The sequence below is a fragment of the Nelusetta ayraudi genome, unplaced genomic scaffold (assembly GCF_046127955.1).
Source record: "Nelusetta ayraudi isolate G7.1 ecotype Tasmania unplaced genomic scaffold, CSIRO-AGI_Nayr_v1 ptg000059l, whole genome shotgun sequence".
NCBI classification, from domain to species: Eukaryota; Metazoa; Chordata; class Actinopteri; order Tetraodontiformes; family Monacanthidae; genus Nelusetta; species Nelusetta ayraudi.
The window spans coordinates 2,011,624-2,033,485 of NW_027466109.1; the positions used below are offsets into that span (position 1 = coordinate 2,011,624).

The following is a 21,862-nucleotide window of genomic DNA, read 5'->3' on the forward strand; positions in this document are numbered from 1 at the left end:
AGGCTGGTTTTCACAGGATAAACAATATGAAAGCACGTTATATTGTGTCCAAGTTGCTGCAGAACCCCAAACCATTAACTTCTTATGTGGTCTTGTTTGGAGGTGAGGAAAAATTCTCTGAATCGGTTTGTACATCATCAAAAAGTGACATAACACGCCTCGGGTTCAGTGTGTTTTATGGCGGGATGGTGGTCGATAGTTATGAAGATAAAATCGATTGCAGTAAGTTGCCTGGCGGCAAAAAAATACAAGGTATCAATAGCCGGGCCGCTTAACCTCGCCAACAATCGACCTTTGTTCTAAGATCTGGGAAATTTTCATTATAACGGTGAGAAACCCACACAGCCGCTCAGGAAAGCTGCTGTGTTTTTTTTTTTTTTTTTACCCCCCCTCGGTAATGTTTTCACTCTCATGTTTTAATGTAACCTGCCATTTGTGAACGTCCTTTTTCGGCGCTGCTGCTCACAGGGGAATTTCCTAATGAGAGACAGAAGCAGCTGGACGCAGGTGTTCCGTGTAAAAACCCCATAGATTATTCCAAAAAAAAGAACGGGGGTTTCCCCACCTCCTGCTCCCCACCGCCTCCGCTCCTCTCTCCTCATTTATTTTATCCTCATCAACCTCCGTCTCCACTCGCCCATAGTCTGCATCTCATTTCGCTCAGCCACCTCCTCATTACCCCCATCCACCCTTTTTCATCTCCATGCTGTGACTTCCACAGGAACACCTTCCTCCTCTGCCTCATCTTTCACTTCCTTGTTTACCTCTCACCCTCCTCGCACTCCCCCTTTCACACCTTCCACTTCCTCATCAAAAATTCTAATAATTTCCATCATTAATCTGCTTACACTCCAGAAGCCTCTTGCTCATTTTTTAAAGTCAGTTCAACCAACAACAACAACAAAAACAACACTTTCATTTTAATGAGCACAAGCGTAAAACCCCCCCAAAAAAGGAACCAGTTTCCCCGTATATTCACTGTTACCTTTTTCACACGTGGCTCCACCGTAGCTTGGAAGACAAAGGCAGACAAAGGAGTTGATCTCATCGATGCAGGTGCCTCCGTTCTGGCATGGATTGGACTGGCAGTCGTCAATGTCTGGAAGGAGAAAAGAGCAAAGAGAGGAGAGGGGGGAGACGGGTTAAATTCTCTCTCTCACACACACGCGCGCACAGTTAGCGGAGTTAGATGAAGGTAAAAAAAAATCCTGAGATCAAAACTTCTGGAGTGATTAGAGGCGTTTGAGAGAAAGTTATAATTAAAATCCACCGAGTGATTGGATTTCATCAGCCTGCGCTTTGGGAGGCACTGGAGCGCATGATGCTAATTTCGCTGTGTTTGCGGGACGTGTCGCACTTCCACCGAAAGAACCCGCGGCATGGAGTGAAGCAGGGTCCAGAGAAAAGGTGGAAAAGAGTTTTTCGGTGGCGGGACTCCATTATGAATACATTCTTTTTTAGGACGACACGACAGGGCGTGATAGGAAAATGTATGAAAGAGAATTAAAAGGCTCCATATTTTACTCATTTTTAACACACAACAGCATTTTTCTTTCTTAACAAATCTCTTGAAAACAGCTTCTGTCAAAGTTTTAGCTACCTGACGCAGTTGTTTATCCTCCAGATATCTGCAAAGGGTCAAAACCAAAGCAGGTGGAACAAGCACATGGCCTGAAATGTTGTCACTAACCTGGGAGTGCCACCAGGGGCCCTTCCTGACATCACAAAGGGCTGATTTATTAAAGACCGACTAAAGCCACATATCCTCATTTAAAAACAATGGTAAAAAAAAAAAAACACTTAACAGGCGGCTCTTACATGCTCAGTAAAAATCTAAACTGAACGTTTGTGCACAGCCTCGTATGCTAATGCACACTTTTGCAACATTTTGCAGAGGCGTTGCATGGGCGAGGAGTTCTCAATCTCCTGAAAAATGCCAAATGCATTCCCTTCCGTCGTAGCTCGGCCCGCAGGGCAAAATCATTAAAACTGCAGCTGGTATCCCGCAACTGAGTGAACCCCCCCGGGGGGAAGTGGGCGGGCTCGACGAGAGGTCACGTCAGGGCGGGAGAGAGCAGGGGATCATGGGCATAGCATGTAAAGATGCGGGGATGCTGGAGAACACAGGACGAGGGAGCGAGGCGTGTGTCGGTGTGAAGGAGAGATGACGGAGGGAAGGGCAGAGGTGACGGCGGAGCTGCCAGTCAAGGAGGCTGGCGAGTCTCAGCGCTTAGGATTAGAGGCGCTTTGCGAGTCAGACGACTTGAGGGTGACGTAATCGTCGCCAGTTTTTCCCGCCTCAGGTTGGCCGACATTAAAAAAAAAGGCAGAATGCAGCGGCAGGGGATCCGCGACGAGGCGGCTTTCTGTGCTCGATTAGCGTAGTGCTGTGTTGGCGGCGCACAAAAACTCCTCTCACGGCAGACGGAGAGAATAGGAAGCGCCATGGAACAGAGGGAAAATAGGAAAACGGGGACAGAGGGATTGTGGGCAACAACAACAGCCCGTGACACACACAAAGCGAACGTTCACTTTTAGGTTTTGGGACCTCGGAATGTGGAAACAACACAGAACTCAGGCTTGGATCAGGGAGATTCTGCTAATGTCTTTAATGGCTTTAAAAAGAGGGCCAAGTAATAGACGCTGGTGACATCAACATGCTGGTATTCTTCCGTGTGTGTGTGTGTGTGTGTGTGTGTGTGTGTGTGTGTGTGTGTGTGTGTGTGGGTGAATAATGAAACAAAACGAAAATAAAATAAAAGTGAACACACTTCCACAGTTTTCTAACGAACCTCTGCACAATTAAAATGTGACAGGCAGTAAAATATTCCTCCCCCTGCGCGGTGAGCCGACAGATGAGCGCTTTCGCCCCTACAGCTGTTCCCAGAAACAACAAGCTAACGCGCCAGCATCTGCTCTCATTTAGCACCCAAGGACTGAATTAAGGAGCGGCGGCACGCTGGGTCAGCGCCGTAAATAATAAACGGCTCCACATTTACTACATATTAAAGGAGCTGCGGTTTATGATGTGTGTGTACCAGTGTATCCGCTCCCCACTTGGAGTTGCGATCACGTGACTCCATGAGCTTAGCCATAATAGACTTGCGCCATAATTACTGGAGTCAAGCTGAGGGAAGAGTCAGCGAGCGCTTCCAAATCCGCGGCGAAGCCCCAGAGGGATAGTTCACCCAAAATTGCTATTTCACTTCCCACTGGCCGCTCACCAAGTTGTTGGCGCAGGCTCCGATGACATTTCCAAGTGTGCGTGACCATTCTGGAGTTCCACAGATGGAGAGAATTTTACCCACTGCAACCCCCGTAGACTCTACGGGTCCAGTTTGAGGCCAAAACGGCGACATTAACATGTGTTGCAACAGGGTAGAGTAACACACAAACATTGCGTGGAGGGAAATTTGTTCTCTGCGTTTGAGTCGTCCGCTTGCGGCGACCAAACCTGAACCACATTTTTATCATCAGTGTTGTTTGTCCAGGGACTCCGACAAGATTTCAACCCTGTACGTGTTTCACTGTTTGTTTTCGGGAAGAGGCCTCCGCAGCAGGCTCCCAGTCAGCTGCATTCATGTCGGCGAACGCCGGATCAGCGAAGGAGGTGCAAAGCTGCCCGTGTTTACGTGACCTCTCAGAGACAGGCTGAGAGCTGCCTGTGCAAAGTTATTTCAGATGCACGCAGGTTACAAGTAAATGTCAGAGGATTTCAACATTAAAGCCGAGGAGGAGAAGAAAGAGGAAGACGAGGAAAAGTAGTAAGAGGAGGAGTCGGGGGAGGAGTGCCAATCTCAGGGCTGCTCACACAAATGCAACTGCTGTCAGTGAATATTTTTCGATTGGAACATCCCCCCTGTCCAGTACAAATTTTGTATTTCTCCTCTGTTGTTTATTTTATCACAGAGTCTTGGCCACCATAATCGATTGGATGGAATTATATGCATCAATACAATTACACAGGTATCCATAAAAAAGTATCCATTAACCAGTTCAAAACAAATATAAAGAAAATGTTTTCACAGAATATAGGGATGACGTGGGATCATGACAGTCTTCAGTCATTTTAGCAGTAGTAGTAGAAGTAGTAGTGATAGTAGTAGTAGGGGTGGGGATAGATAGTTTTTTATTTTACATCTTCCTAGTTGCTTTTGAAAAATCTTTTCATTGTCTGTTGTTGTTCTTTTATTTGTTCATGTTGAAATATTGAAAATAAACTAAAAAAAATAGAATAGAATGAGCCATTTGGAATATACCAACATTGACATGAGAATTGGATAGTTTTGGGTGGACTACTCCTTTAGAGGCCCTTCCAAACTTAACCATTGATTGTTAATTATTCTCTTTTCAAGTGGCTAAGATATCTCAAAAGAATCTTCTTACAAACAGATCTGAAGTAATTTCTGATTAAATGTCCCAAGGGCAGGTGTGACAACCTCACTCGGTAGGTGAGAGCAGCTGGCCAGAGCCCCTTCACTGGCCACTCGGCTCAATTCGCTCCAGTGGGTGCAGTGACCAAGTCAAGCAGGAGGCAATGTGTGCATTTGTTTTTCCATGTGTTTACGTGTTTGTGTTTGTGTGTGTGTGTGTGTGTGTGTGTGAGTGTCTATGTGAGATCCACTCTCTGGCTCGAACAGAACCGGCCTGGGCTCTCGTGGGGTCTCCAGGGACGAGGTGGAAAGCAGCGCTCCACTTATCTGCTGGCAGGGAAAGGCACCGGGAGACCCGATGGACCGCTGGGTGAACAGGTGCCAGCAACTGTGGTAATTGCCGGGAGCATCCTCGGCACATTGTGACGTGGCTGGATCCTCTTTGGGTCCACATTAATCAGTCAGGAGAGGCGGCGACGAATCCAAATGGCGGGGGGGAAACGGATCCAAAACCACAATTCAATCTGTGTGCCGGTTAACGCTGATTGAAAAGTACAGATATGGGACCCTTGATTATGGTCACTGATATATAACCAGCCACTGGGTCTCATCATTGGGCTGCCGGTGCTGAGTCAAAAGACAGCTGACTGAAAGGACGGTGGGAAGGAGAGGAAGGTGGAGGAGGGTGGGAGAGAGAGAGAGAGAGAGAGAGAGAGAGAGGGAAAGGACAGCCGGACAGCAGAACCAGCAGCAGCGTCACTGAACAGAGAATGTGGGGTCTTCCTGCAAGCATGTGGCCAAATCCGGAGAGTGAATAATTGAAAAAGGAATGGAGGGAGTGACAAAGAGCTGGAGGGAAAGAAGGTAGGGGACATAAATAAGGGAGGAGGAGGAGGCGGAGAAAGAGGAGGAGGACGAGGAGGAAGGGGTCGGCTCGTCCGCTCAATTCCTTTTTGTTGTTATTTGTCACTGAATCAAAAACAGATTCAACGGCTGTGGATTCAACCAGCCATTGACTGGTCTTAGGCCACACCCACCTCTAACACCCTCCCTCTAACCTGGCACGACAACTCAACTCATCCACGTTGCCAAACGCCAAGAGAAAGCGTTTCCAATCTTAATTCTCAAATGTTGAGAGGTAGAGCGGGTTGTTCAATGACCGAAAGGTTGGCGGTTCAAATCCCGCTCCATCCCAGTCTGCCGTTGTGTCCTTGGGCAAGACACTTAACCCACGTTGCCTCGTACGAATGTGAGTGGATGTTGGGTGGTGGTCAGAGAGGCTGGTTGGCACAGATTGGCTGCTACGCTACCGTCAGTCAGCCGCAGGTCAGCTGTGAGTGACTACACATGTAGCACACCACCGCCAGTGTGAATGTGGTGTGAATGAATAATGGGTTCAATGTAAAGTGCTTTGTGTGCCTATTATTATTAATAAATCAAAACAACGTACGCTGTGACAAAAGTGAGGAGCAAATGTTCCAAGAAGACCAGCCAGAAGAAGATGGGAAAAGACACTGTGGTGTGTCCATGTTTCGGTTTACTCCAAACCATATTACAAAGTAAAAAACTGAATGAGTTGAAAACCACTGCAGGTATTAAGGCACTGGTGTTGGTCACCACCAATCACCTTTTAGCTCCTGTTAAAAAAAAAAATTACTGTATACTCTTCACCACATGGACAGTTGGGCCAAATGTGAAGGACTTTGGAAATATTCCATCTGGCTTGATGGGTTTTCATCCCTCCATCGTCTCCAACACGTCACAACCTCCAGCGTGCGTTTGCCTGATTTACAGCATAACAATTTGTGCTTTTAGCTCTTGGCCCAGCTGCACTGTTTGTGCATCCAAAATATAAACCCCCTCTTCCCCTCCCCTTCTCTATTTATAAATAAGGCCTCGGCTGCAATCGACAAATTTCATGGCTATGAATCCTTGAGGGTCTGGCCGGAAGACGTCCAGCCTGGGGTAGAGAGGAGGGCCACTCAGAGGGTATTAAAGGATTGGAGAGGAAAGTCGATGTTTCAGCCAATGACTGGCAAGCTTCTAAACATGGCGCACTCTCTGGGCGGCCCGGCCGATGCTGTTAAAAATAAATTTAAAAAAAATAAATAGCTTGCCGCGGTTCCGGGAGACAGCATTTCTACCGCAGGCCTGTGTTGTAGGAACTGATTTAGAGAGAAGTTAAGACATCAACTCGGCAGGAAAATAACATTGCAAAATGTTGCATTATGAATGGGCCGTTTTCTATTTAATCCCACGGAAGCAGAATGCTGCACTTAAACCACAGTCTAGAGGGCAATTAAGGTTGCATTTTAAGTTTCCAGACAAAGCACATTCCCTTAAAAAATATAGACAAAGGAGGATACTAAGTGGATATTAGAGAATCCTGAGAGGCTCTATGGATTAATTGAAAGCCCCTATTAGACAAAATGACAACATAAAAGAAGAGCTCAACGGATTTTTTCCTCCTTTCAACAACAAATTTCACCTATCAAGTTCAGTTGGGGCCTGACGAAAGGTAATTTGAGCACAAGAATAACACAAAATCAAGTTTTCACCGAGGAAGGGAAAAACTAATTTTTGCCAAAATATATCCTGCTGAAATTAAATTGTCAACAACTGACGGTTGCTCAAAAACTGTTTTCAGCAGGTGAAGTTTTTTTTTTTAATGTGTTTCCAAGACCTAAATGCTTAACTTGAAGCAGAGAGTCAACTAGCAATTCTAAGCATTTATTCTCAGAGTTTAAGTCATCACAAATTTCACTTCATGTTAATTTAGCAGTGACGGGGAGTGAATTCTGCCCCTGCGTCGGAGTGTTGCCAATGTGGCTGGAGAGCGGCGGAGAGGGATTAACGATGCAAGCTGCCTGTTCTGAATGCCAAGACGAGCACAAACACCTATTGAGAGGGTCACGACTGGAGCTATTCCCCCCTCAAACTATGGTCCTCTTGAGAGAGATGGAGGAGAGAGAGAGTGAGTGAGAGTGAGAGAGAGAGAGAGAGAGAGAGAGAGAGAGAGAGAGAGAGAGAGAGAGACTCCATATAGCAGCTGAATTCACTGCCGCATGTGACCTTTTTCCCTCCCAGAAGGGCTATTTAACATTCTATGGAATCTTCTGTAGGACTGATGGACTCTCTTCTGCAGAATTCCTTGGTGTTAACGGCTTCCTTAATTGGAAGAGATCGGACAAAAAATGAATTGGTGGAGTGGAATTGTGCAACAGAATTGATCAACTCATGCAAAAGAGTCTTCGACCGCTTTAACTGGAGACAATGTTGTTCTTTGTCATGTCACTGCCGGGTGAGCCGCTCATGAAATAGTAGATACTCAAAATTGGAAAAGCAAATAAATCATACTCGATATTTCCACACTTATTCAATATAACAGGCACAAGGCTGCAACCCGAGCGTGATATTCCTAACAATCATATAACACTCCTTCAAACTTCATTTAAGGTTGAGTAAACAGTCAACAAAAAAAAAAATGGATTTTTAATTTTTTTGTTTTTTGTTCCAAAATGTATTTTCATCCTTTAACACAATTAGCACCAGACCAAAAAATGCAGCATTTCACATTAATTTTCAGCGAGAGCAGCTTTCAAGTCAGGCAGCAGAAATTTCCCCTCTGTTCTGTTTCAAAGTCCTGAAGCCGACTGGTTCCATCGCGCTGTCATGTCTCCAGGCATCCTGACACCAAATCCAAGCAACGCATTCAATGACACAACTTGTGTCCCACTGTAGGTCCTGTCGGGTTAATTGCGTGAGACGTTCCTCTGCACGAACCCTGCTGGCTTTCAACACGGCGGTGGCGGGATTTGGTGTGAATGACTCCTTTGAAGCAGAGCAACATAAGAAAAAAAACAAAAAAAAACCCTGCAGTCCCAAGCGCTCGTGAATCTGGTCCAATCAATATATTCTGCCTGTTTGGGCTGTGAACTCCAGGTGTGGCCACAGCCAATCGCCAGCCTCTGTCTAACCCTGTAATCCTCTTCTCTCACACCAACTAACTTCATATCCTCTTTCACGACATCCATGAATCTCCTCCTCCAGACCTCCAGCCTCCTCTATAAACTACCTCAGTCTGGCCTCTCTTGATTCATCTCAAAAACAGTGTCTCTCATCATCTTATCTCTGAAGTCCTCACTCCTGATCCCATCAGTCCTGGTCGATCCCAAAGAGAAGCTCAACATCTTAAGCTCTGCTACCTCCAGCTTTGCCTTCTGTCTTTTCCTCAGTGCCACCAACCAGACAACAGTCCTCTGGTCCAATCAAATGGGTTCTATGGTCGTATGCGTGGTACAAGCGAATCCCTCCGACCGATGTGCTTATTTTGACGTTGGTCATCTTCCCCGCTGGGGAAAAGCGCATTTTCCGACGCGGGCTAAATGCCATCCGGGCAGATCAAACAGTGGTCTGATCAATTACACAGGGAACCTTTGAACCACTAAATGCCACCCGGAGACTTCACATCTGACAGGGCTGTGAGGAGGGCATGGAGGGACCGTATTAATGTGATGGAGGAGGAAGGTCTCCTTTGTCGGTGACATGAAAAAAAAAAAAAAATTCAAGTCAACTCTGCGCTGTGTTTGTGGCACACACACACGCCACGTCAATCTGCAGCCTCCCTCCACCTCCTCCAGCACCACCTCCGCCAGCACCAGCAGCACCACCCACTCCTGGCCCCCTTATCGGCCAATGGCAGTGACAGATCCGGTCACACTTTCTACATCCTCCTAATTGCCTCCAAACCAGCCGCCGACATTATGTAAAAATAAATTGACGCGACATCCTGTAAAAATCAGACCCTTTGAAATGGAAATGTTTGTCACACAAAGGTTTTTTTTTTTTGTTCCAGCGCTGAAAGGCTCTTTGTATTTGTCATCTTTCATTGTGCGAGACCCCGGATGATTGACTTCCTTTAGGCGGCTGAGGGGCCACTGACATTTACGTGCCCTTCTACAAAGACGGATGCTTTTCTATCGAGCCACCCGCCGCCACCACCACCACTCGCCCCAAACAGCCCAGCCACTCAATGGACCATGTTGTGCTGTGTCAATATTCATACAACCCAGTGACGTACAGTCAGGGGAGGCAGGTGAGGCCGTGCCTCACCTTGACAATCTTGAAAAAAAAGAAATGTAAAATTAAAAAAAATTGTGTGATTTATCCATTAATTTGCACTTTAAAGATATTTTTCAGTTAACTTTACCAGTTTTAGATTGTTTTCTGTTCAAAATCGCTGGATTTTCACAATTACGGTTCAAATACTGAGAAGAGACGTGCAGTGAGGCACCAGCCTGCTGTGCCTCTCCATAGATTGCGCAGATGTTTAAACACTTTTGCTATCTGAACCAAATTTCCAATTGACAGTGTTTTTTTGTAAACAACTGTATGTGTGTTACTAGTTTCTTGTGCTGAGTGATCATAAAACTGCTGAGGCACGCAGTTCTCCTGCCTCATGCTAATGGGACGCTTGTGATCCTAGGGATTCTTCTTGCAACTCGACTGCAGAATACAGTCAGTGACAAAGTTGCTCCAGCTAGTGCTAACTGTTACAGCTACTACAGCATCGATGGAGTGGTCACTCTCAGCACTGAAACGACTCAAGACAAGCAGTCGGATTAGGACTGAACAAGGACGACTTTCTCCCCTGGCAGTGATCTCCATTGAGACCAAAAGACTTTTAAAACTGAAGGACTGCAAGGACAACCTTTATGATCAAGTTATCAATGCTTTTGTTCAGAGGGAGCGGCGCATGGACTTAGTTTATACAGAAAGTAAAGACCATAATAATATTTTTTTTATATTAAATGTGCTTTTTTGTGTGCTACAGTTGTATGTGTGAAGAAAGCTGATTTAAATATAAACCGTTAACTACTACCAATTAAATGGTGAATAAGCTACTCTGTAGGGTTCATGAAGTCAGTGACTCATTAGTCATGAACCTCATTGCACGTTCCTGATACCGCCCCTATGTTTTCCATGTGAACATCGGTAATAACGACTTAGAGTGTATGAGGAATTTTATTGCTTTTTGTTTTGTCTTTTTGTTAGTTGAAGCGTGTTTATTTTCTTGTGTGTGCTGTACTATGTTTGTGTATCTAACGGCCGACTAGTTTGGGCGCCATGCTCCAGCTTACTACCCCCACCGTCCCCTCTCTCGGGCCCCAGTATGCTGATTAATTTGGGTGAAAGCACTGCGCTAATCAATATTTTTAGATTAACAAAAAAGGCACAAACATTCATTTGTGTCATGCTCAAGAACTCGGAGTAATTACCAGAATCTGCCGTTTCCCAAAACCTCTGCAGACTGCTTTCATGCCTTTCAAACTAATTGTGTTCCGTTTTTCTAGGTTTTGTTTTGCCGGCTCTTGCGACGATTAGACTGCAAGGTCCAGAGCGAGCGAGCGAGCGGGCGGTGGAAAAATGAAAGCGCTATTTCTGTGTAAATGACTTTCGTTTTTTTCCTCCCTCTACTTTTTTCTGCTTTTGCCAGAGAAAAGACATTGTATATCCATCTGGCCAAAAGGAACTCCCTCCAACACCACCGCCACACACACACACACACACGCACACACACACACGCTTAGTATTTTTGTGTTACTACATGTTGGCTTGCCGTCCAGTTGGAATGCGCCAGTTTCATCTCTGAAACCTTTCATCCATCCTGCCAACTTTCACTCGGTCTTAACATCTCAGTGGACGAACAGTCAGCTCGCTTTGAAAATAATGAGGTGTGGAGGAAGAATGGACGTGACGCGCTCGAGCCAAGATGTTCTGGTAGGGAAAAAAAAAAAACCTAGAAGAAGGCCAGGACGTGAAAACTACCTCAAATAGTAAACAATGGCTGGTGGTAAAGAGATTAGCGTTGATGCAGCAGCAGCAGTAGCAGCAGTGTGATCGGAACTGGTTGAGGGCTGTGGACAACCCTGGCTTTCTCCACTCTGACTGGCCCTCACTAAACACCTCTGTACACTGTGCCAAATCTATCGTCGCCATTTGGGTGAAGGAGATAATTCACCAATGTGTTCACGTTCACTGTGGGTTTTTGTTCAGTTGGTCAAACCTGAGCGTTCTGAATGTTGACGTTTGGAGCATATTTATGCATGATGCCGACAATAAAGTTCAGCGTCGCTCCGCCGTGGACAGATTACAAAGTGGATGAGGATCAGCGGGGAGAAGAGTGAGGGAGGGGGGCAGGCGGACTGAACACAGTGGATCTGGTACAGCCCAAGGCTCTGCAGGGCTCTCCAGGGCTGTGGACACCAGGGAGGGTTGGCGGAAATGCCGATGGACCGATCAGAAGATGCTGTGTCTGGAGGAGAGTCCTTCATTCTGGGGTTTTCTGGATGAACTACAGACGCTCTCCACGCCTCCTCTTCCTGGCTGCAATGGGAAAAGTTGCCTCCCACCGGCTCCAGACACAATTGCATCCCGTCGATTTGAGTCGTCGTTGTTCTCCCGCGCCAACAGGAGGCGAACAAAGTCAGCCTGAAAGCTGCCTTGGAGACGTTTCCAGACAAAAAGAAAAAAAAAAAAAAGAAAAGAAAAATTCCCACATTGCAATATAAAACAAAATGGCAAAAGATTCATATTAATTCTTGTATCGCTGGTGTGTATTGCCTGTGTGTGTGTGTGTGTGTGTGTGTGTGTGTGTGTGTGTGTGATGGCTCTTCTCTTTGTCTGACAGCGCTGCTGCAACACTCGGAGCAGGCTGGGAGAATGTAATGAGGTAACGTGTCACAACATCCCACGTCGCTCCGCTGGCCCTCAGCTTTGACAGCGCTGCCTACACTCACTGACGCCTTGTGTCTGTGTGTGTGTCTGTGTGTGTGTGTGTGTGTGTGTGTGTGTGTGTGTGTGTGTGTGTGGATTCCATGCCTCTTCTTAGTCTTGAACGCCTGTTTGTATTTTATACAGGATGGAGGGGAAAGCGACAGAAGGTGTCAAAGCCGAACATGCCCCCCCTCCACACACACACACACACACACACACACACACACACATACACACCTCTCCAACCTGCAGACCCCCTGAAAGGCTCGACATTTTTTTGAGCGACGTTCCCGGTTCCTTTTCTCTCGTGCACCACCTTCCGCTCATCCCCCCCACACACCCCCTCCTGCCCTGCGGTAATTTCCTCTCATTAGTCGCTTCCCAGTCTCCTTTCTCACCTGCTATTTTCAAGCCTTCGTGTCTCCCGAGATGAATAAACGGAGAAGCCGGGTGCCCCTCCGCACCCTCAGGTGTCTAGGGGTCATTTTTCTTCAGCATTGCAGCTCTTCAGTCTCTTCCTGGCACCTGTGACCAGGCCAAAGGAGCTCCAGTCACTTCCCTTGACGACTTCATCCGGCTTCACTGCTTCCTCCTCGTCCCCTCGTCCAGCTGAATCCTCCTTCTTCCTGTAGCTTTCATCCATCTGCCTCCATGTCTCTATCCTTGATTCCTTGTTGCACATTCCGACTTCACACTTTTTATTCTTTTCTTTTGTCCGCTTCACTCCAACCTTTGCCTCCCTCACACTTGGACCATTAATAAATGGACCGTTTTATTGTCCCGTCTCCACTCCACCTCGATTTTTGTCAAAGCATTCACGCGCACAAACACACACACACACAAAGAAGGAACTACAATACCTCTACTCTTAAAGTGGAGCAGCTCCCCAGGGAGCTGAGTGACAGGCTATTCTCCGCTCCCTGTCGCTATTTCTGAAAATTTAAAAGAGGAGATACTAGATAGATACTAATCTATTTTTTTCCACCGCTCCCTCTCGTCAGGATCAATTCATCACCGACAGATTAGAATTCCCATATTTAGGAGTGGACGCTGCTCCGGTATGGATCTCTATCGGTGACCCTGAAAGGCCGCAGGAACAAACGATGGCTGTTTCCGAGAATTGTTCGCAACTTCTTTCGCTAATTTCTGCTGGACGTCTGGTGACACGGCGGCCCAATCGAAGAGTCTGTCCTCGCAAATGATCTTCAATCTGTCTGTGCTTGTCTCAGCCCGTGCCGTCTCCTCCCTTCTGTTATTTTCATATGAATATCTGCTCCGCTGCCTGAATAATGAGAAATAGACACTTGAGAACCATGTGTGCACAAGCAAACCGCAACGTTGGGAGTAAGAAAAGATTTGGAATATATGACTTTTCAAATCCAAGTCAGAGACTTGTTTTGATTTCGATTATGGTTTTATTTTTCCTTGTAACTGCCGATGACATTTAGAACAGCCTTCTCAGATTATGATATATGAGCCTGTATTTGTAGACTAATTTATTAGCTCAACTCTGTTTTATTGCTTTGTTATAATCTCGGGGAGTCCAACAAAATTGGTGAATGGAAACATATGCGGGCGATATTCAGTGACTCGTCTAATTTGGAATTTTCCTTGTCTGCCGAAAACAGTTTGTTGGTTCTTGTGTGTACTGTTTGTTTTGCGATGTGAGCTGAGAATATTTCTTTACTTTTGCTACTTTCCCATTGCAACAAAAGAAATATCCAGTTTGTGATTAATTATCTATCTCAGTCTGTCTATTGTACAAAGGCGCTGAGTGGTGGTGCCTTCAGAGATATGATTTTGTGTTTTCCTGAGATAGTAAGGTCATTTTCTCTGGATTCTGCAAAAACAGATCAACATTTTTTTATATATTTAATATATCTCAAAATAATAAATGAAAAAACAAAGAAACCGAAAAACCCAAAATGATAACGTAAAAATATTAATTCGCTATTGTTATGAATATATGTATCAAAAGTGAGTGAGTAGACACATTAATGCTTTTTAAAGCTGAATTATTCTTGTAATTCTGTTGGAACTGCCATTGTAAATAACTGGCATCTGGGTGTCTGCTGGTGCCATTTAGTGGCTGCATACATTAAAGCTCTCAATTTCATCAACAGCGTGTTATTGAATGACAACTATTCAAATGACATTTGAATGGACGAGAAAAAATGGGAAGAGGGTGCCGACAGTATTTCAGCACATTTCAGTGACCCACCAGATCATTTCAAGCAATGCTGCCCGTCATTAATGAGTCCATATTTTTGTAGTCAGTGGTCACATTTCCTCACCACCCACTTGGGAGCCTTAGACTTGGACTGTTTCACTTTTTCAATTTGAAAGGTATTTGTTGCCACCTGATTTGTGAGAATGTGGCTGAGCTGTGGAGGATGTTTGCAGCGGTGTTAGTCAGCTAATGAGGAATAAACATCAAATCTAGCAGGTCGTTAATATGATCGATTATCCATCTGATTTCATTTCAAAAAACTTAAGATTAACAAAAAATTAAAACCCAGACCAGCAGTCCAACTGGAGCCAACAACCATGTTGTTTGAAAATCACTTCCCACCGCAGCCTGATGCTCACTTTGAACCTCAGGAAGTCATCTTCACCACGTCTGCACGCCTGAATGCACAAAGTTGCTGCCATGTGATTGGCTGATCAGTTACTTGAGTCGACAAGCAATATATATATATATATATATATATGAGTGTGGTGAGTGTATGTTGTGTTCTAGTCCCACAGGTGTTTCTGCTTATGTGTTTGTGTGTGTGGATCGATGCAAGTTATTCTCCGGGGCTGATGAAGCCTTCTGTAGAAAACCAACTTCCCTGTCTTCATGAAAAATCAATTTGTCCGACTTTCTTTCTACATGGCTCAGCCTTTATATGCTTCTCTTCCTCCAGCAGTCTCAATGGCATTCATCTGGCCCAACACATGCACACACGCAAGTATGTATGCAAGCGCACGAACACCATATGCAAATTGAACCAGGGCAGTGCAGAAATCACAGACATAGTGGCAATCGAGGGAAACAGGGCGGTGCTAAAAACCCGAGTCTTGCATATGAAGTGGTGCCTGTCCTGACACCAGAAGCCCTCAACAGACAGAGACCTTGTGACCTCCTCAGCTCTGGGCACCGTGATGGCCACGCAGTTCTCAGCGTAGCAGTTCATTGTGTTTCCGCACCTGCTCAGCTGCCAGTACTTTCTTTTTTTGTAACTTGTTGCCGCTGACCCAGTAGAAGAACCCTTCCCTAACAGCATCCGACAATCCGATTCACACTGCCTGGAAACCGTCCCGAGGGTTCCGACTGCACAGTCAGGTGCGTCAGAAACTGCTGGTCTTCTTCATTGTCGACGACGGCCAGGTCGTCCCTGTATCCAGAAAGGTTTCCTTTGCTCACATACTTCATGATAAACATGTCGCAGTGCATATTTTGGTTAAAAACTTGGTATGCACACTGCTGTTGTCACGCATTGTACAGATTTCTTTCAGTCTGTAAATTCCATTGCAATATTTAGCCTAACTGAGCCTCCGTAAACATATCCATAGATGACGTTTCAATTTAATACCAGTTAATTTATTTAATTTCCTGCCTTTTCCTGCCACTGTTTTAAATGTAAAGTGCATTCTAAATAAATATATGTTTGAATAATAGTAATACAAAATAAGTAGTGAGAAAAAAAGGTCATTTAATTCAAATAAGTTTCAACTTTTCTGTTTGGTTCTGTTAACGTATCTCAATTCCTTCAAATGATCCATGTGTTTTCCTGGTTAGCTGTCTCCACTCCTCCAGTTCTTTCCTCCCTTTTCCTACCTCTGTCCTCCACTCAGCTCCACTGAAGCGACGGCTGGGCTGCTCTTTGACTGTCAGCAGATTCCAAAGTGTCCAAATCAGTCGGTAAAGCTTCACCTTCCAGTAGAGGAGTAGAGATTAAAGTCAAACGGGCCAGTGAAGCGGGAGTTTAGGGGCGGGCGAGTCAGATTGATGGGCAGAGAGTCCAGACTTCCTGGACGACCTCACCACCATGACCCGTTAACTGCTTTGCTTAGTTAAATCAAAGCGGAACCAACCTGGATTACCAGGTACTTCTGACCTGAGTTCTTGATGAGCAGTGTGGTTGATTGGTTGATATCAAATGGGTGGTTGGTTGCTTCAGGTCACAGAGGCTGTCACACTGGTAGTTGGTCATCTCACATTTCTGACTCTCATGGTGGCCACTCTTTGTCTTGGGCAGGTGCAGCTGCCAGACCCTCTCGGGATATTGATCCCTTTCAGTCTTGTCACCTGAATATATCTTGATCTCCAGATCTCCTAGAACTTCCCATCTTTTTTTCTCTTTCCGATGGTTGCACAGCTCAGAGAGCCAGCCTTAATCTTTGCCATCAAAGTGGAACAACTGTGATGTCTGGGTGAAATCAAACTGCTGACGGCTTTGTCGATTTGGCTTTCAAATCATGTTATTTATCTCGCCGGGTGCAATTTTCTTAGCAACAGGTCGTCATTTACGCAGGAACACATCAAAAGCACAGAGACGCAGAGGAGTTTAGACAGGAAATTATTTGTGAAATTAACAATGGAAAGAAACCCTGTAAAGCACAAAACAAGGTACACACTAAAAGAGAAGGCAAAACTAATGAGGATACATTCTGAGATACACACACACAAAAAAAGGAAAAAAGACTACCCATGATAGCCGCTGACAAATCTTGAAGAATGACTTAGAGAAATAAGGACAACAGAGAAGTCACCAGTATAATTGTGGCCAACCTAATGGAGGAGCCGCTGGCTGCTGGAAAAGCTGAGGTGAGTTGACTTCACTCATATGATCTCATAGCAGCTTTTAACAACAGTGTGTTTGCCTGCAGTGGGAAGATGGAGTTTTTATATCATGTCGCTGTCATGGCAGTTTTATGTATTTACTGTATGTATGTATGTACGCATGTATGTATGCATGTATGTTTGCATGCATGCATGTATGTATGTATGTATGTATGTATGTACGTACGTATGTGTGGTGTATTGACTGATCACGTAATTTTTGTATGGCTACTGTTTATTTAGACTTTAGGATCTATGTTATCTGGATCTATGTGGACTCAGTGAATGTCCGTGTAGTGCTCATGCGCATTGTTCTATGACAGAGTTGGCTCAGTAAAGTAACACAATTGCGTATCAGTATGCATGTATGTATGTACTGCATGTATGTATGTATTTCATTATTCCTGTTGTATTGTAAACGAACGCTTGATTAATGAGTTAGCTACAGTTAGCACTATGACTTTGTAATGAATCACACACACACACAAACACGCACGCATGCACACACCCTGAGCCAAAGCACACATATCACACACATGCATGCGTGCACATTCATCGATTGTACCCAAAACGTGTGTGACGAGGTCTAAGTTACAAAGAGGAGAGGCGCAAAGGCGAGACGATGCCAGAACTCAAGGTGGCGACTCACTGTGTATCAGTGTGTATCAGTGTGTACAGTGCCAAGGCAGAGTGAGTAAAAATGAGATATATAGAGAGAAAGGTGAGTCCTGGCAACTTTGCCAGCAGCTCATTAATCTGCGGGTGTGTTTATACCAAAGAGGTACCGCACTCATATGCACACACACACACAACCCGGCAGCTCATTATCATTCAACTCTGCAGTCAGTCTGTCCTTTTGCTTCTCATTGTCTTTGAGGAGTTGGGAGAGGGAGCAGTGTCCAGGCTGACTGAGAGCAGGGGAACTGATGCCGCACACTTTTTGCTTTTTCCTCTCTGGGCAAAGTTTAAACACAAATATCTGCAAGTGCGGAAATGAGGATTTGGATTTAAAATCATGTGCCTTAAAAGTGATAACTTCTCTTAAAAAAAACAAAACAAAACTGAAATGTTCCTAATTCCGTAGGCATTCCGACCCTAACTGAGGCTCTGGTATTATTGAGCCAAGGACTCCAACACAACAAGAGTTAGAATGAGCCTCTCAGCTGTCTCTCAGCTGTCTCTCAGCTGTCCGTGTGTTTTCTCACAAGGTCTCAGGGAGCATCTACACCAACTTCTCAAGTTGCCTCTGCTTAAAATGGATTAGGGTTATGACAAATGTGCCTGCTGTACCTTGTGGACTATTTGGAAGGTGTTTATAATGTTTACGTAATGTGCTAGAAAATGTCCACCTGAGTATTTTTCCGGCTGAGAAATAAAGAGGTGACTCTCCATCAATGTGCACATTTGTGTGGCGTTTGCATGCAGTCCATGTTGTGGCGTCTGCGTGGGTTTTCTCTGGGTCCTCCGGCTTCCTCCCACCGTTCAAAGACAAGCACATGAGTAGGCGTGAGTGTGGATGGCTGTTTAGCTTCCTCTGTTTACACACTGGAACTTGTCCCAGGTGAACCCAGCCAAGGCTGGGAAAGGCTCCAGCAGCCCCACTAACCATCCTGACGGCTGGATAAGCAGCAACAGGAAGTGGATCAATCGTTTGAATGACCGTTTATTGTTGTGCTTCATGGTTTTTCTTTTGTCTCTTATCATTTGAATGACTTTGGTGCCGTTCCACTGCGGATGTATCATCACCTGAGTCAGCTGCAGCTTCAATCAGTGAAGTCGGTATGTTTTCGAGCTACAAGGGTGTGTGTGTGTGTGTGTGTGTGTGTGTGTGTGTGTGTGTGAGTGAGTGGCTGGGGAGGGCACAGCCAATCGGGACGCTGATTGAGGAATCCAGCTGCCTGGATGAATTAATGAGGCATGTCGATACGGGGGCCCCAGCCAGCCAATCACGGCGCTTCAAGAGCTCCTCAGCTGCCGGCAAACTGTGACAAAGTGCCGGCCATCAATCACACGCAAGACAGATCGTCGCTGTCGGTTCGCCGGGTGGCGTGCACGGCTCATCTGAGTCATGGTGCTGAGTCATGTCGCTGCATCGGTGTCGAGGCTGCTTGCAGCCCAAGAATTTTTCTATCCAGAGCGCCACCGTTTGAGGAGGAGAAAAAAGAAAAAGAAAATCCTCAAAGCTTGTTAAACAAATTCAGCTGTCAGAACGCCAGGACTGGTGCGGCACTCTCAGGAAACATGCATCGCTTTCTTCACAGCCGACCTGCGGTGATGAACTGTATGAGGGAAATCAGTCACATGCCTCCAGTGTCGTGCAGCGGGAAAACCAGGTGGGCCGGCCCACCCTCAGAAACAATCGTTTCTGTGATGAGCTCTGAAACACCAGTGCGAACTGAGACGGGACAGTCAGTCAGTTGGGGTGAGCACAGCAACACAGTGCGGGTGGAGTCACACACAGCTGGTGTTCTGATTGGACGGGTGCAAGTTCTGCATGGTTGAGCCCAGGTCCACAAACAGCTACACAGCTGCCGTTTTTTTATTTATTTATTTATTTTTTGTTAATTTGAAGCACTAAAACATTCATAGCAGACCATTGCTAGTAAGAATATTCCCTTTTTTTTTCCAAGCAAATGCACCTTTTTCTGTTCTCCATAAAACTTCACTTCAACAATGATCTTCTGGACTGTCTGGTCTGTCTCAACTCAACTATATTTTTCTACTTTTTTATTTCCCCTCACAACCTTTATCAACTGTCAACTGTTTAAACAATTGAGATTTAGTGATTCTACCGACTCTATGCACATTCATGCTTGTTTCCAAATTTTGTTCAGATAAAAAAAAAAAAACGTTTTCCTGCACCAGTGAAGCAAAGTTGAGGTAAGACAGGCTCTGGTATAAAATGTTATAAATGATTAAAAAGAAAAGAAAACTTGCTCGACTCTCCACACACTTTCAGGTAGTGAACAAATGCTGTCAGGTTTTTGCAGAGAAAAAGCAAACTCAGTTTATATAATGGCTACCAACACAAGGGAATCAGGAACGGAGCCGCGCTGAGTTTGTTGCTGCCGTCCATTTTACGAGCGGCCAAATCGCTCAGCGTTCGAAATCGCCGCTTTCTAATGGCGCATTCTATCACTCAGGTCGGCACCTGAACCAGAACCAGAGGCCAGGGAAACAGCGGTAGAACCCCTGTAACATATGGACTCAGCCGTTCTGCGGGAGGACTTTGAGCCAAACACATAAATCCATCCCATCATTAATGAGGGAATGAATGGGATGTCCTGAGGGGAGCAGCGTGACAACGTCGGCGCCTCCCATTTGTCTTCCCCGGCATCACCTTGCAACTCACACACAGCCTCTGCAGCAATGACTTCCCCTAACTTAGCTTCATCAGCCCGCACATCAATCTTCCGGGGTGCCCATTCACTCTTTGGCCCAGCTCATCTCATCTCAACACGTCTCATCTTTTTTTTTTTTTTTCTTCCATCCTTAGCCTGACAAATATCTCGACAAATACCGCTGCGCGTCCGCCACAAAACGCCTACGAGCCTCAGCCGCAGCCCCCCTGCGCTGCGCTGCCCTCCGACCCCAAACGCCCAGCTCAGTGGTCACACCGGAGAGAGCAGGTCCGGAGGCCGATGATATTAATAGCTCCCATCTCATGAATCTTTCAGGCTCAATCATGTGAGCCGACGTGTGGGGAGAAGGTCTCGGAGGATGAATTAGTTAATACCGAAGCCCAGCGGAGGCGGCCGCCTCTCTGGGCCCCCTTTTGAACATGAGTAATGCATTAACCCTCGCCATACAGTCTTGAACACACATGAGGTAGGTGTGCATGTGAGAGAGAGAGAGAGAGAGAGGGAGAGATATAGATGGACAGGTCAGTTCAAACAGAAAGCGCCTTGCGCGTCCTTGTGAGGCGTTTTTTTTTGAGCCGGCGAGCTTGAATAATCCTCATGGAGACATTCCTAGTGTGAATAATTGTGTTGGCCTTTGACAGGAATATTCAGAAGAGGACTGGAGAGAGAGAGAGAGAAAGGAGTGAGCGGGGGACTTGAGCAGAGGTGACGGGGTCGACGGGGGAGTGCGGCAGGATGTGAAACGGGCGACCCGGAGGAAGAAACGGCGGTAGCGGCCTGGCGCTCACCTCCATCGGGCCACCGCGGACCTGTTTTCAATAACAGACAGCAGGGAGAGAGACTGGACTGGGTGGAGAGATGAGTGACAGGAGGGGGCAGGGAGGGCGGGGGGAGGAAATGAAGGTGGAGTGGAAAAAGAAAAGAAAAGAGGGTAGCAGCAGAGCTGAAGACGGGAGGAAGGAAGCAGCACGAGAGGAGGGAAGAGTTGATATGAAGCAGCGACGGGGCAGCGAGGGGAAGGAGGCAGGCGAGAAAACTGATCTAATCACTGATTGGAGATGAGGCTGCACTGTGAGGGGGAGTCAAAATTATGATTTTTTTTTTTTTCTCATAACACGGCGCAGAGGCACATGGCTGCGCACTGCTAGAGTGCGTTACAGGTTATTTTTCCTCTACCTACCGAGGAGTTCTGATTTTCACTGTCAAGAAGCGACGGCATGACAAATAACCTGCCGGAACCATTTTTGAGCTTTTTCTTGAACGCTTTGGCTTGAACTTTGGAGTGCAAATGGGCAAAATATTTGTCAGTCACATCCAAGTGACTCAATCGGACAGGGTGCTGCCAGTTGAGACACGCACCCAGTGTTGGAGGCTTCTTATTGGTGAGAGGAGACCTGCTCATCCAGGAGAAACCACCAAGATGACAGCCAAGTCAAGCTGTTGTAGCAGCTGAATTCAGACTGGCCTTCTGTTTTCTTTTCTTCGTCTCGTTTGTTTGAAGCCTTTAAAAGGCAAAGCTTCCT

The 21,862-nt window shown here is 46.0% G+C and overlaps 2 protein-coding genes across 4 annotated transcripts in view; one reads left to right on the top strand and one right to left on the bottom strand.

Moving 5' to 3' along the window:
* Positions 1 to 21,862, top strand: part of borcs8 (BLOC-1 related complex subunit 8) — a 288,333-nt gene that overhangs the window by 156,832 nt on the left and 109,639 nt on the right. The window lies entirely within an intron of this gene.
* ncanb (neurocan b) overlaps positions 1 to 21,862 on the bottom strand; it is a 94,980-nt gene that overhangs the window by 24,295 nt on the left and 48,823 nt on the right. For all 3 annotated transcript variants that reach the window (XM_076039396.1, XM_076039397.1, XM_076039398.1), the window contains exon 10: positions 986 to 1,099. In XM_076039396.1, the coding sequence (XP_075895511.1) occupies positions 986 to 1,099 (114 nt within the window). The remainder of the gene's footprint in view (positions 1 to 985; positions 1,100 to 21,862) is intronic.